The sequence below is a fragment of the Perognathus longimembris genome, chromosome 23 (genome assembly GCF_023159225.1).
Source record: "Perognathus longimembris pacificus isolate PPM17 chromosome 23, ASM2315922v1, whole genome shotgun sequence".
NCBI classification, from domain to species: domain Eukaryota; kingdom Metazoa; phylum Chordata; class Mammalia; order Rodentia; family Heteromyidae; genus Perognathus; species Perognathus longimembris.
In genome coordinates this window covers 3,410,673-3,424,263 of record NC_063183.1, presented here as the reverse complement: position 1 = coordinate 3,424,263, position 13,591 = coordinate 3,410,673, and the positions used below count along the sequence as shown (strand labels likewise).

The 13,591-nt window shown below is 48.1% G+C and overlaps 1 protein-coding gene across 3 annotated transcripts in view; it reads right to left on the bottom strand.

The window, feature by feature from the left end:
- The window catches only part of Prkcb (protein kinase C beta), a 300,299-nt gene that overhangs the window by 90,173 nt on the left and 196,535 nt on the right, over positions 1-13,591 (bottom strand). For all 3 annotated transcript variants that reach the window (XM_048332191.1, XM_048332190.1, XM_048332192.1), the window contains exons 6-7: positions 2,292-2,448; positions 843-977 (exon numbers count right to left, since the gene is read on the bottom strand). In XM_048332191.1, coding sequence (XP_048188148.1) covers positions 843-977; positions 2,292-2,448 — 292 coding nt within the window. The remainder of the gene's footprint in view (positions 1-842; positions 978-2,291; positions 2,449-13,591) is intronic.

The window sequence follows — 13,591 nt, the reverse complement described above, 5'->3', positions numbered from 1 at the left end:
TGTGTCACATAGGATAGGTGTGGTTAATTGGGGGCCTGGGGTTGATGGTGTCCTAGCGGACATGAACCAGGCAACTTTTCCCTAGTATTTTTAAATTCTAACAATTGATTCCTCCTCCTCCTCCTCCTCCTCCTCCTCCTCCTCCTCCTCCTCCTCCTCCTCCTCCTCCTCCTCTTCTCCTTCCTCCTCCTCTTTCTCCTCCTTTCCCCCCTCTTTTCTTCTCCTTCCTCGTCCTTTCTCTTCCTCTTCTTTGTCCTCTCCCTCTCCTCTTCCTTTTTTTCCCCCTCTTGGCTTATTTCTTTGTTTGCTCATTCGTTTATTTTGAGACGGACAGAAGTGTCACTATGTAGCCCAGGCTGCCCTTAAAATTTCAATCCTTCTGCCTCCACCTCCTGGAGACTGGAATTATGGGCATGTACCACCACACTTGGCTTTTTCATTAACTACAAGGACCAAGTAAGACATATCTGTGAGGAGATCCAAGCCACCAACTCTCTCTCTCTCTCTCTCTCTCTCTCTCTCTCTCGCCATTCCTGGGCCTTGGATTCAGGGCCTGAGCACTGTCCCTGGCTTCTTTTTGCTGAAGGCTAGCACTCTGCCACTTGAGCCACAGCGCCACTTCTGGCCGTTTTCTATGGGGAATCAAACCCAGGGCTTCATGTATACAAGGAAAGCACTCTTGCCACTCATATTCCCAGCCCACCAACTGTCTCTTTTGGCCTCTGCTTTTTTTTGTGTGTGTTTCACTTTTTTGGGGGGTGGTGAGAGGAGCAAAACATGCCCGATCTCAGGTTTGCTGACCTAAAATCAATCACCGTTTCCAGAACAAAAATCTTTCTTACCAGCCATCGACACCCGCTTTCTGCAGTTCAGAAATCCCGAATGACAAGGACCCCATGAAGTCATTCCTGCTCGTCAGGTCCCAGTCCCAGATCTCTACCGACAGCCTCCTGTCTTTGTCTGATTCCTTGAGCTGACTGAAGAAGAGAAAGAGAGAGAGAGAGAAAGTGGTCAGCACTGTCCCCACTCCTCAAGCAGATACAATGTACAAGCAGACAAGACCCAAGGGTAGAAGTGTGTAAACACTACAAGCTACTTCAAGAAACCCGCCGGTCCCCATTCCCCAAGGGCTTTTCCTGATTGGAAGCCAGTGACTCCCACAGGAACAACACAAGCTGGGTCTTCATTGGGAAGTCCTACTGTCAGTCACTGAGGAACACTGGGACCCGCTACATAACTGGGGTGGGGAGGTGTGCATACACACGTGTGTGTGACCTAAAGACGAGACTGAGAAAGTGTGTGGGGAGAACGGGGCTGGTGAGTCACAGGAAATGGTTGTGAGTTGACATTTCAAATGTCTTCTGGTTTTTCTCTGGGAAAAGATAGAGGATCTGCGACTGCCCCTAAGGAGTCCCAAGGTCAGCGGTGTCTGGAACCACGACCTCTGACATATGGCCCAAGGTGAACCCAAAGCCAATATGGGCCCTAAAACAACCACCTTCAACTTCTACTGGTCAGATGTTGGTCACCTGTTGGTCCCAGATTCCTCCTGGCCAAGGAAGGCCCTTGAGGGACACAGATGGAGAACCTTCTGGAGAGGTAGTTGCCAACTCCATAGCAGGTTGGGGTCCCAGGGCTTCCCTTCCCCTGCAGCACCCTGAGTGACTCCCATCCTATCTGCTCCCTGCATCACACACCTTCTCAATTCTACTTTTAAGTTAGGTTCTATAGCCAGGCACTGGAGGCTCATACCTGCGATCCCAGCTACTCAGGAGGCTGAGGCCTGAAGATTTATGGTTAGAAGCCAGCACAGGCAGAAAAGTCTGGGAGATTCCATCTCCAGTTGGCTAGCAAAATGCTAGACTGGAGGTGTGGTTCAAATGGTAGAGTGCCAGCCATGAGTAAAAAGAGGCCCATGGGTCAAGCCACAGTGTCAGCACACACACAAAAAAACCAAAAGCATAACAAATAATGCCGAGTGCTAGTGACTCATGCATGTCATCCTAGCTTACTTGAGAGTCTGAGATCTGAGGATCATAGTTCAAAGCCAGGAAAGTCCATTAAATAAATAAAAGCATAAAATATAAATAAATTTCAAAATTTTAATTAAAAAAACAACAACAAATTTGTTGTCATTTTTTGCCTGAACTACAGATGGCTCAAGGAGAGAGGAAGTAAAGTAAGGAGAAGGAAAAGAAAGGAAACAGGAAGCGAGGGGGGCCTTCCTTATCAGGTGACCCACATCCCCAGCTGTTAACTGCCCAGGCGTGGTGGCCCCCATGGCAACTTACAATCGGAAGGTCTCGTTCCACTCAGGATTGAGGGAGCATTTGATGGTTTTGGTCTTCTGCTTGCTCTCGCTTTTGGGATCAGGAATGAGTTTCAGCTTTACATAGGGGTCAGACAAGCCATTGGGGTCCATAGGGACAAGGTTTTTAGCATCTCTAACTGAAAAAGAAAAAGCAGTTTAAACATTAACAGTGACCCTAATGTATAAACTCCTTTCACGGCACGATCCATCCCTCACCATAGCCAGCCAGGCACCTGGGAAGCCTGCAGAATGCACACCCCTGTACAAAGTAAATTTGCACTTTACAAACACCCACAGTACTGGGTACCCGTGGCTCACATCTGCAATCTTAGCTACTCAGGAGGCTCGCAGACCCAAGGCTTGCAGTTGAAAGCTAACCCAGGCAGGAAAGCCAGTGAGACTTAACTCCCATTAACAGCCAAAAAAAAAAAAAAAAAAAAAAAGAGCCCCAGAAGCCCAGAAGTGAAGCTGTGGCTCTAGTGGTAGGGCCACCAACCTTGAGTGAAAAAGCTTGGAGAAAGTGCCCAGGCCTTGAATTCAATCCCCAATAGCAGCCCAAAAAAGGAAGGAAGGAAGGAAGGAAGGAGGGAAGGAGGGAGGGATGGAAAGAAAGAAAGAAAGAAAGAAAGAAAGAAAGAAAGAAAGAAAGAAAGAAAGAAAGAAAGAAAGAAAGAAAGAAAGAGGAGCAAAGGAAGAAAGAGGAGGGAAGGAAGAAATGGGGTAGGGAGAGAGGGAAGGAGGGAGAGAGAGGGGGAGAGGGAAAGATCCACAGTAATATATTTAATCCAAAAGTGAATCAAATTATCTGCTTGAAGTTGAATATATAATGACTCGTACCAGAAATGCAAGGATGATTCAACCTTCCCAAATCTATTATTAATACACTCATCAATTTATAGGTGAAAGGAGAAAACCTTAAGGTCATTGTAGTTATCTGGAAATAGCAGAGACATTTCCTAACAGGATGAAGGCTGTCTGAAATAACAGCAACCAGAGCAGGATGAACTCAGTCCCATTAAAGTCAGGAGTAAGACAAAGATACCGATTCCAACCCCATCATCGACATCTTCTCTACATGTTCCACAGATGAAATAAGACAATAAGAGCAATAGGTCTGCAAGTTCAAAATGACAAGAAAGCCAGTGCTGCTGGCTCATACCTGTCATCGTAGCTACTCAAGAGGCTAAGATCTGAGAATTGGGGGTTCAAAGCCAGCAGGGGCAGCAAAGTCCACGAGACTCTTATCTCTAACTACCAAAAAGTCAAAAGTGGAGGTGTAACTAAAGTGGTAGAGTGTTCACCATGAACCAAACAGCTCAGGGACAGTGCCCATGCCTTGAGTTCAAGTCCTTGTACCAGCACACACAAACACACACACACACGCATGCACGCACGTGCACACACACACACACACATTTATGTATAGCACAGAATTGAGATACTAGAAAACACTCAATAAATGCTAATGGTATTGATATTATTGTTATTGTATTATTATTACTATTATTATTATTATGTGCCCTCCCTTCCTACATTTGTCTGTGTGTATACAGACTTAATGATTCCTAAATAAGTCAATAGCAAACAGAAGCACCTGAGCTATTTCTTCTTGAAGACTATGCCCCTGACCTTCTAGTCTGACCTTCTCAAGCCTCAGGGAACTCTGGAGCCCATGGTGGGACCCATCCCACAGCATGAAGCCAGCTTGGAGATTCTGATTACATTCATCTGCCTCTCTAACATGTTTCCAAGTTGAGGCCGGAGCTGGGCCACAGAGAACCCTGGCTGGCACAGCTCTGCAGATTGATATTTTCTTAAGATACCAACACATCCCCCCCCCCCCCCCAATCGAGGAGGATCCCCAACTGTTATTTTCTCTCATTTCTTGAACCTTCCAAGGAAAATAGCAGGTGGCAGTTTGTAGTCTGGAATGGCACTTCCATCACAGAGGAACTGCATTGGGGGAAAAAAAAAAAAACCACCACCATGATTGATGACGCACGAAAGGGCCAGAATCTTGTCTGTCTGTTTGATTGACAACACATATGCAAGTAGTGAAACAGCTCATCTTTCTTCTCTCTGCTAACACCACTTCCCTCAGCTCCGTGCTTTACAAACTGACACCATAAATACAAGCTTTGGTAGGGAAGGGAAGTCTTGCATTTTAAGTGTGAGATCCATTGGCAGGATCAGTGACTTAAGAATGACCTGTCAGGGCTGGGAATATGGCCTAGTGGCAAGAGTGCTTGCCTCGTATACATGAAGCCCTAGGTTTGATTCCTCAGCACCACATATATAGAAAATGGCCAGAAGTGGTGCTGTGGCTCAAGTGGCAGAGTGCTAGCCTTGAGCAAAAGGAAGCCAGGGACAGTGCTCAGGCCCTGAGTTCAAGGCCCAGGACTGGCAAAAAAAAAAAAAAAAAACAAAGAAGAAGAATGACCTGTCTAGTGAGATGCTGAAGGCCCAATGCCTGGAATCCTAGCTGCTCAGGAGGCTGAGATCTGAGGATGGCAGTTCAAAGCCAGCCCAGGCAGGAAAGGACATGAGACTCTTATCTCCAATTAACTACCAGAAAACTGGACGTGGCCCTGTGGTTCAAAGTGGTAGAGTGCTAACCTTGAGCAAAAGAGCTCAGAGACAGGGCCCAGGCCCTGAGTTGAAGCCCCATGACTGACAAAACAAACAAACAAGAGCATGTCTTATCTTGAACATTCACCTCCCCAGCAAGCAATCATTCTCACTGAAGCATGGCCCTACCTCTCCCTCCCCTTTGAAGATCTTTCTTCTGCTTCTGTCCACTTGAGTCTATCCTTGAGCAAAGACTAAAAATTTCTGGGGAGAGATGGAATAGAAATTGATTCTGGAATGGTCAGTGTTCCAACCTGCCAGAGCTCTGCTCTGCCTAAGAGCAGTTGATGGCAGCTACAGGCAAGCCCTGGTGACACTTTTCACAGCCAAGCCCTATGTCCCAGAGGACAGAGCGGCGCACATGTGTGGAGTAAGCAAACCTCTCTAGACCAGGCTTGGTGGGACCTGCTTTTGATTTTCCTTGAGGTGACGTGTTTCCTTACTGTCGTTGTTAAATCCAGGCAGCCCAGATGGTATGAAATGCTTCACGGAAAGTAGAGATAGGAATCTTTCTCCCCTGGTGGGAGTTTGCTGAATGTGCAGAAATGCACTGGGTCTCCAGAGAGCGTTGCTTGCTCTGGACATGGAGCTTCTAAAAAGGGGGCAAAATCCAGTTGCTTCCATCATTTCAGAGCAAGCCTGACCTCTGCCTTCTGTTTAAAAGGTATTTACGCCAGGCGCCGGTGGCTCATGCTTATAATCCCAGCTACTCAGGAGGCTGAGGTCTGAGGATCACCATTTGAAGCCAGCCCAGGCAGGAAAGTCCACGAGACTCTCATCTCCAATGACTCACCAAAGAGTTAGGAGTAGAGCTGTGCTCAAAATGGTAGAGGGCCAGCCTTGAGTGAAAGAGCTCAGGGACAGCACCCAGGCCCTGAGTTCAAGCCCCAGGACCACTGCCAAAAAACAAAAACAAAAGAACCAAAAAAGTGTGCACTGCCACTCTGTCCCTAGAGACGACCCTCTCACTGTCCATCTATTGAAAATGCAATCCCCTCACCAACTTTCCTACCACTGTCACTACACTGCACATCTTGCCTGAATTATTCTCTTCCCCATAACTGTTACCTACCAGGAAGAGGTTAAGGGAGCAGAACTGAGAATTGTGGACAAAAGGACTTTAGCTTATCTACGTGTCGTGTCACATTTTAAAGTTCTTACAGAGAGAATGGATTGCTGTGTTCATTGTGTTGTTAAAAGGGGTGGCTGGTGGCTCATGCCTGTAAATCCCAGCTACTCAGGAGGCTGAGAACAAAGAATTGTGGTTCAAAACCAGCCTGAGCAGGAAAGTCTGGGAGACTTTTATCTCTAATTAACCACCAAAAAGGTGGAAGTGGAGCTATGGCTCAAGCAGTAGATCACTGGCTTGAACAAAAAAGAATCAGGAACCGCACCCAGCCCTGAGTTCAAGCCCCAGGACCAGCATACACATACACACACCAAAACTACTTAGGATTTGAACTACAGAACTGGGAAAATGAGCTCCACACCAAATAACACAGATCCTCAAGTGTCCTGTAGGGGATCGATGGGACTACTCAGGATTTGCCCCAAGGTCTAACAAAGGTAGAGGAGAGTCGCTAAACAACTGACAAGTTGCATTGTTGCTGTCCTGTCCTGTTCCTGTCAACTCCAGGGAACAATTTCTGGTGGCTGACAGATTTCCTGGGCCTCTGTTGAACTTCGGCATAGGGTCAACATTACATTTCTTCCCTTGTACAACTGTTCTTTGTATGCAAGACAACATCCTTGTTCTTGAGAAATACACACTGAAATATTTTAGGATGAGTAGCAAACTGGACCCCAACTTATTCTCAGTTGGTCACCAGTGGCTCACATCTGGAATGCTAGAGACCCAGGCAGCTGAGACCTAGAGAATCACAGTTCAGACAAAAAAAAAAAAAGATTTCCATCTCCAATCAACCAACAAAATGCAATACTGGCGATGTGGTTCAAATGGTAGAACGCTTGCTGTGAACAAGAAAGTCCAGTGAGAATGAGGCTCTGAGTTCAAACTCTATTATCGGTACACACACATACACACACACACAAAAACCCAAAACAAATTTTTCTCAAATATTTGAGAAAAGAATGAACTTATAGAACAGTAATTAATAGAAAGAATAAATGGTTCTCACTAGTACCCTCTGCCACTGTGGTGCCTGATGCTTTTGTAGCTCTTTGCTTGACAATCTAAATTCATGTCCCTTTGGGTTCAGTTCCTCTGGGTGACACCCTAAGTTTCTCTGACCCAACACTGTCACTTTTGTGAGCCCAACCAGCCCGAGTCCCCTTTTCCATCCTTGTAGCTCACTGCCTTCAGGAGCTTCATCCTACAGGCTCTGATTATGAAGTCAGCCAACACGTAGCACCCAAGCCCATCACGGCCCCGGCGGCTCCTCGCACAGCTGGCTTCCCCCACTGCTGGCAGCCGCACGATTGTCACACATCTAATTATCCGTGTGGAGACAGGCTTCCAGCTGGGCCCATCGTGGTGTCTGTCGAAGAACGCCTGTCAGATGATACGGTAAGTAGGACGAAGATGGGAGCAAGTGTGGATGAAGCCAGATCGGAAGTAGCCATGGCTGGACTCTGACGTCTCACCTGAGTTTAAATGCTGTTTCAGCCTTGGTCCCGTCAACTGGGTGGGTTGTTGTTAGTCAAAAGACTCTTTGAGCCTCCGTTTTTTGGTCTCCAAAATGCTAATAAAACTACAGCCACATCAGAGGGGGGGTGGAGGGGAGGACTAGGGGAGAGAATTGCTAGGATTGTCCTTGGAACCTGAAGAGTCCAGGTTTCCACCACCACCACCACAACAAATTAAATGAAGACCTGTGTTAGCCTTCGGTTGCTGTGACAAGATACTGGAAAGAAATCCACTGGGGGCAGGAAGGACTCCTATGGAACACAGCTTTGGGCCATGGTCGCTGGCATCCTGGGACATCATGGCGGAAGGTGGGAAGAAGGAAAGCTGCTGGCAGCATGGTGGCCAGGAAGCAGAGAAAAGGGCTGGGTGGGTGGGGCCAAGAGCAGTCCTTCAAGGCCTCACCTCCAGTGAGCTCTTTCCTCTGTCAAGGTCCTACCTCCTAGGGGCTCCTTCGGCTAGGAACTCATCGGTGGGCGAGCCCGTTGATGAAGAGAATGTCCCATTATCCAAATACCTCTCAACAATGCCACCGCCTGGGGACCATGAGCCTATAAAGGAGGATCTTGCATCCAAAAACCCTAACTCTTCCCATAATAGAGGATAATGGTGTTAAAACAAGGCAACCGGCAGAAGCCCAACCCATGCTGATTTCCTTCCTCCCTAGAGAGCGTTTAGAGCAAAGCATCTAGCAAAAGACTTATGAAGATCAAGACAAATTTCAGGGCTCACAGCCTGTCTCCTCACTGTGATTTTCACACCAGTGGATCTTGGAGGGGTGGAGCAAAGATGATGGATGGCCTGAAGCCAAATGCAATACATTCCATTATTATCAGCACCCTTTTCCATTGCAACCCAGCTACTTCAGAGTTTCGTGTGGACAGGCATCTCTGAACACAAATACATTTTAAAATTTGTATTAATGTGAGAATAGCAGATCTTTATGGGGCATGCTGGGATAGTTTGGGTGCTTTTTAATACACTGCGTATTGATCAGCTCAAGATACTCAGTTTATCCAACACCTCAAACAGGGATTCTTTCTTTGTGATGAGCAACATCAAAAATCTCTCCAGCCAAATGGCTCACACCTGTAATCCTTGCTACTCAGGAGGCTGAGATCTGAGGAGTGAGGTTCAAATCCAGCCCAGGCAGGAAAGTCTGTGAGACTCTTATCTCCAATAAACCATCAAAAAGCTGTAAGTAGAAAGCTGTGGCTCAAGTGGTAGAGCACTAGTCTTGAGGGAAAGATCTCAGGGACAGCACCCAAGCCCTGAGTTCAAGCCCTTGTACTGGCACACACACGCACATGTGCACACACACGTGCACACACACACATACAACCAAACCAAAGCTAAAGGACAAAATGACAAAGACAATGGACAGATTTAATAACAACTTCTTCTTTTCGCACTCACCATGCCTAATGGCAAAACTCCAGAGGCATATCTATTTAAGACCACCATCAAATTAAGAAGGCCGGTGTCATGACTGCAATTTCCACCCCTCTGGAAGTGCCAGCCAATACAATCACACAAGAGCAAACTGAAAGAGGCCTCCACATCAGAAAAGAGGCTGTAAAATTAGCTAGTGCTGTCTGGTTATGCTTAGAGCAAGTCCCAAAGGTGCTAGCATACGATTAACACCATTTTTCTTTTCTTGTTTGGAGCCCTGATCAGTTTTCCCCCCATGTTTAATCTCAGCCATTTCAAGGAGAATTTAGAAGAAGAAGATATTCAATGCACAGCCTTGGCTGAACATGAGTTACGTTTTTAATTAGAAAACAAAAGAGTGACTTGCAAATCTGAAAGAAAGAAATCCCTGTGTAAATGGTGTAATGGGAAGCCACTCTTGTGTACCTGTGGTGTGTGTGTGTGTGACCCACACATGCCAAGGCATGCACTCTACTTGTTGGCGTCTACACTCATGACTAGTGCTCTACCACTTGAGCCTCTCCTCCAGCCCTTCAGTCGGCCAGCTAACATGGATTAAGAATCTCACAGACTTTCTTACCCTGGAGGGCTTCCAACTTGAGTCTTCGGATCTCAGCCTCCCAAACTGTTAGGATGACAGGTGTGAGCCTCCGGCACACAATACCCACACAGACATTATTCTTACCAGACCAGAATTGGATTAAAAAACATGGAGGCCCCCCAAATAAATCCCAGCCAGCTGATTTTCCCCCAAGTCCATGCATAGACAACTTCTGCGCTTGAAACCAGAAAGCTAGAAATCTGAATTCAGTCCCAATAAACCTGATGCTGTGTCGCTTATAAAGGTATCACACCATGCTCACACAGTTCTCGGGGCTGACACCACCCAACCATACCCCATGAATCCAGAGACCACTCCTCGTTCACAGGGGGCACCTAGCTGAGCCCCCCGTGGAGACGTGCCAAGCCCAGTGTCCTCATGCTTAACGCTCCCCAATGATGGGGACCATTGTCCCTCTGGGGTACAGCATATGCCACTCCACACAGGGCCCAGCACTTGCGGATTACAGCAGACAAGACAAACCCCTCAGAGAAGCCCTTCCCAGAACATCTGCTCCCCTGGGGGCGGGGGGCATCTTCATTCTGTCTGGGACAGACAGAGCTGGGCAGACAAGAAGTCACCTCTACTCCATGCTTGGAGACCATCTCTCTTGAGCTCCAGACTGAGTAGAGCCGGGGACAAAGGCTTGCCACAGCCTGCCTCACACACTCAAGGCAGGAACCAGAATGGGGTGCCACAAGGCCCCATCGCTGTCCAGGAACCAGAGGGGCTGGTGGTCGGCTCTGCGGCCGCGGTGGCTTGCTGACATGGCTTTGGGCACGGCTTGGCAATGTGATGATTTCTAAAGATGTGACATAAATACTAACACAAGGTCCCGGAGCTGCAGCATCGCTACTCGGAAGCTTAATTTGGACATTCAATCAAAGCTGTCTGACGGCGCCTTTGCACAGCCCAAGCAGCCAAAGAAGCCAGAAGCCCCACAATCTGCTCACTGCGATCGCTAAGCGATGGGTTTAATTTCCAGAGGCTCAGGACAAAAGGCCCCCAGCGCCCAGGAAGGTGGGCTTCCCCCCTCCCCAGGCACACACTACACACTGGCTCATTTCTTCAATGGGCTCCCTGCTTTGATAGAAAACTCCTATCTGCACCAACCACACCACTGAGTCATGGATTCAAAGGGATTTTTTTTTGAAAACCTGACAGCCACATTCTCACATCGTGTTTCTCAGACAGTCAGGGGAAAAGGAATGTCATTGGAAGATAAGTTTTCCATTTCTTCTGTGCTTCCTCGGGGGCGGGAGAGGAAGAAAACATCTGGTAGAAGATAGAACATCCCAACAAAGGAATAGCTCCTTTTATGTGCTGCTAAATATCCTCAGTGGCACAGGGAGTCTGCCTGCCCAGCCCACAGGTAAATGAGCGGGTGAATGGATGGATGGGATGGGGTGAGTGGGTGGATGGATGGATGGAAGGTCGGGATGGATGGATAGATGGATGGATGGAATGGGGTAGGTGGATGAATGATAGATGATGGATAGGTGGATGCATACAGATGGATGAGTGGGTGAATGGATGGATTGATGGATGGATGGATGTTGAATGGGTAGATGCATAGAGATGGATGGGTGGGTAGATAGATGGATGAGTTGGGGTGGAGTGGGTGGGTGGGAGGATGGAAGGAAAGATGATATAAGATAGATGGATGAATGATGATGGATGGGTGGATGCACAGATAGATAGATGTGTGGGTGAGTGAATAGATGGAAAGATTGGATGAGATAAATGGATGGACAGAAAGATGGAGGAAAGAAGGAAGGGAGTGAGGGAAAGAGGAAAGGAAGAGAGGAGGAGGGATAGGAAGAAGGAAGGAAAGAAGGAGGACACTGGTATCTTCCCCATTGTCTTTTTATTGTAATTTTACCAAACTATCCGCAACTCAAAACCATCCGCTATAGCACCCTCTTAACCCTCCCCCTTCCTGTATTTTTCACCACTGCATGAGTGTGCCTCCATGGACACACACACACACACACACACACACACACACTCAAAAGACTTCCAAATGGTACAGCCTGGGAATCAGCTGACCAGCACTGACACCCCCCACCCCCAGCACTGGGACAGGTATCTTGGGAGAGCCTTTAATATGTTAACTTTAGTTGCTGAACTGTAAGGAGATCAGGGAACATGCAGGACAACAGCTGAGGTTGCACTGACTAACTGCTAACAATATGGCTGGAATGTTCTGGAAGAATGTCTAGCTGCCCTTAGACTCAATACCAATCTGATGTCCATGGATGCAGGACATGCCCAGCAGAGACAGGAAAAGGTCTAGCACAGCTGGGCCTCTATGCCTGGACGCCAGCTCTGGGCCGCCCACCGCCCCAGGGCCCTGCTCCCTGAGAGGAATCCTGCTCCAGGCAGGAAGGGGAAGGCGCAACATCTGGAGTCAGGGCAACATCTGGAGGCCTGAGGCGCTGGCTCCCCACTCCCTGCACCACTGACTTCTATCACTCATACCCTGAGGCCCTCTGTGTGCCCCCCCCCCCCTGCCAAACACAGCCAGACATGAGTCATGGCTGCCTGGGGACTTGCTGTTAAAGGTAATAAGAACAAAGGCAGCAAATGCTTGACTTCGCAGTTCTGAAGGCTGCTGTCTCTACCTTTCTCCCCATCAGCCCCTAAGAGCCAAGCGCAGGGGTGCCAGGCCTGGCGGAGGAGAGAGGAGGACAGTCCCACCTCAGCTCTGCCCTGCATCCCTCTGCAGATCTCCAGGGCTGGCCCTGCCCATCCGAGTTGACACCCCAAAACAGGCTGCGCTGGAGGCAGCCTGTGAGCAGGCACCCCCAAGACCCACCCTCTCACACTGTCCAAAAAGCCGAGTACTCTCTACCTGATGGACCTGACTTGACCCAGCTGCATACCACCTCTATAATGACAATAGAAAATATTTTTTAAAAATACATAGAACTCCCTCTTGGCTCTCCCCACAAGCTGGTAAGCGGGTTCCCTGGCGGGGGAGTGGGGAGAATGCCTCCGCCTCACCTGGGCACACATTAGAAATGCAAAAATTCAAATCCTCAGACTGCACCTGATCCCAGGCACATCAAAGATGGAGGCCAGAAATCCACAATCCAGCCCTCCCTACTGCCTCCCCACCCCCACCCCCACTTGGAAGTGAGAGCCATTCACTGGCGGGGGAGGGGCAGTATGGGGGGATAAAGACAGGGTCTCACACATGCTACACAGGTGCTCTACTACTTGAGTCATGCCCCAGTCCTTTTTTTTTTTTTGCTGTCACAATTTTTCAGGTGAGGTCTTTAAGATTTTGCCAGAGGCTATCCTCCTGCCAATGCCTCTAGTATGTACAGCCGGGATGATGGACACCTCCTGCCATGCCTGGTTTATTTGAGATGGAGTCTCTCTTTCTTTCTTTCTTTCTTTTTTTTTGCCCAAGTTATAATCCTCCCAGTCTCTACCTCCTAAATATAAACTGAGGATACAGGCATGAGACACCACACTGGGCTCAAGAACTATTCTTTTTTTTTTTTTTTTTTTTTGGCCAGTCCTGGGCCTTGGACTCAGGGCCTGAGCACTGTCCCTGGCTTCTTCCCGCTCAAGGCTAGCACTCTGCCACTTGAGCCACAGCGCCGCTTCTGGCCGTTTTCTGTATATGTGGTGCTGGGGAATCGAACCTAGGGCCTCGTGTATCCGAGGCAGGCACTCTTGCCACTAGGCTATATCCCCAGCCCCAAGAACTATTCTTTTTGAGCAATACTGTTACATAGAACTTTCTGGAATAATAGTAGCCACTGGCCACCGGTGGCTGATGATGAGGACTTGAAAAATGGCTACTGTGTTGGAAGACATGAGGTCTAAATATTTGATTTAATTTTCACTCTGTTAAATTTATCTATCTTCCTCGTGTGTGTGTGCGTGCATGTGTGTACATGCGTGTGTGTGCATGCGTGCGTGTGTGTGTGTGTGCTTGTACTGTGGCTTGAACTCAGGGGCT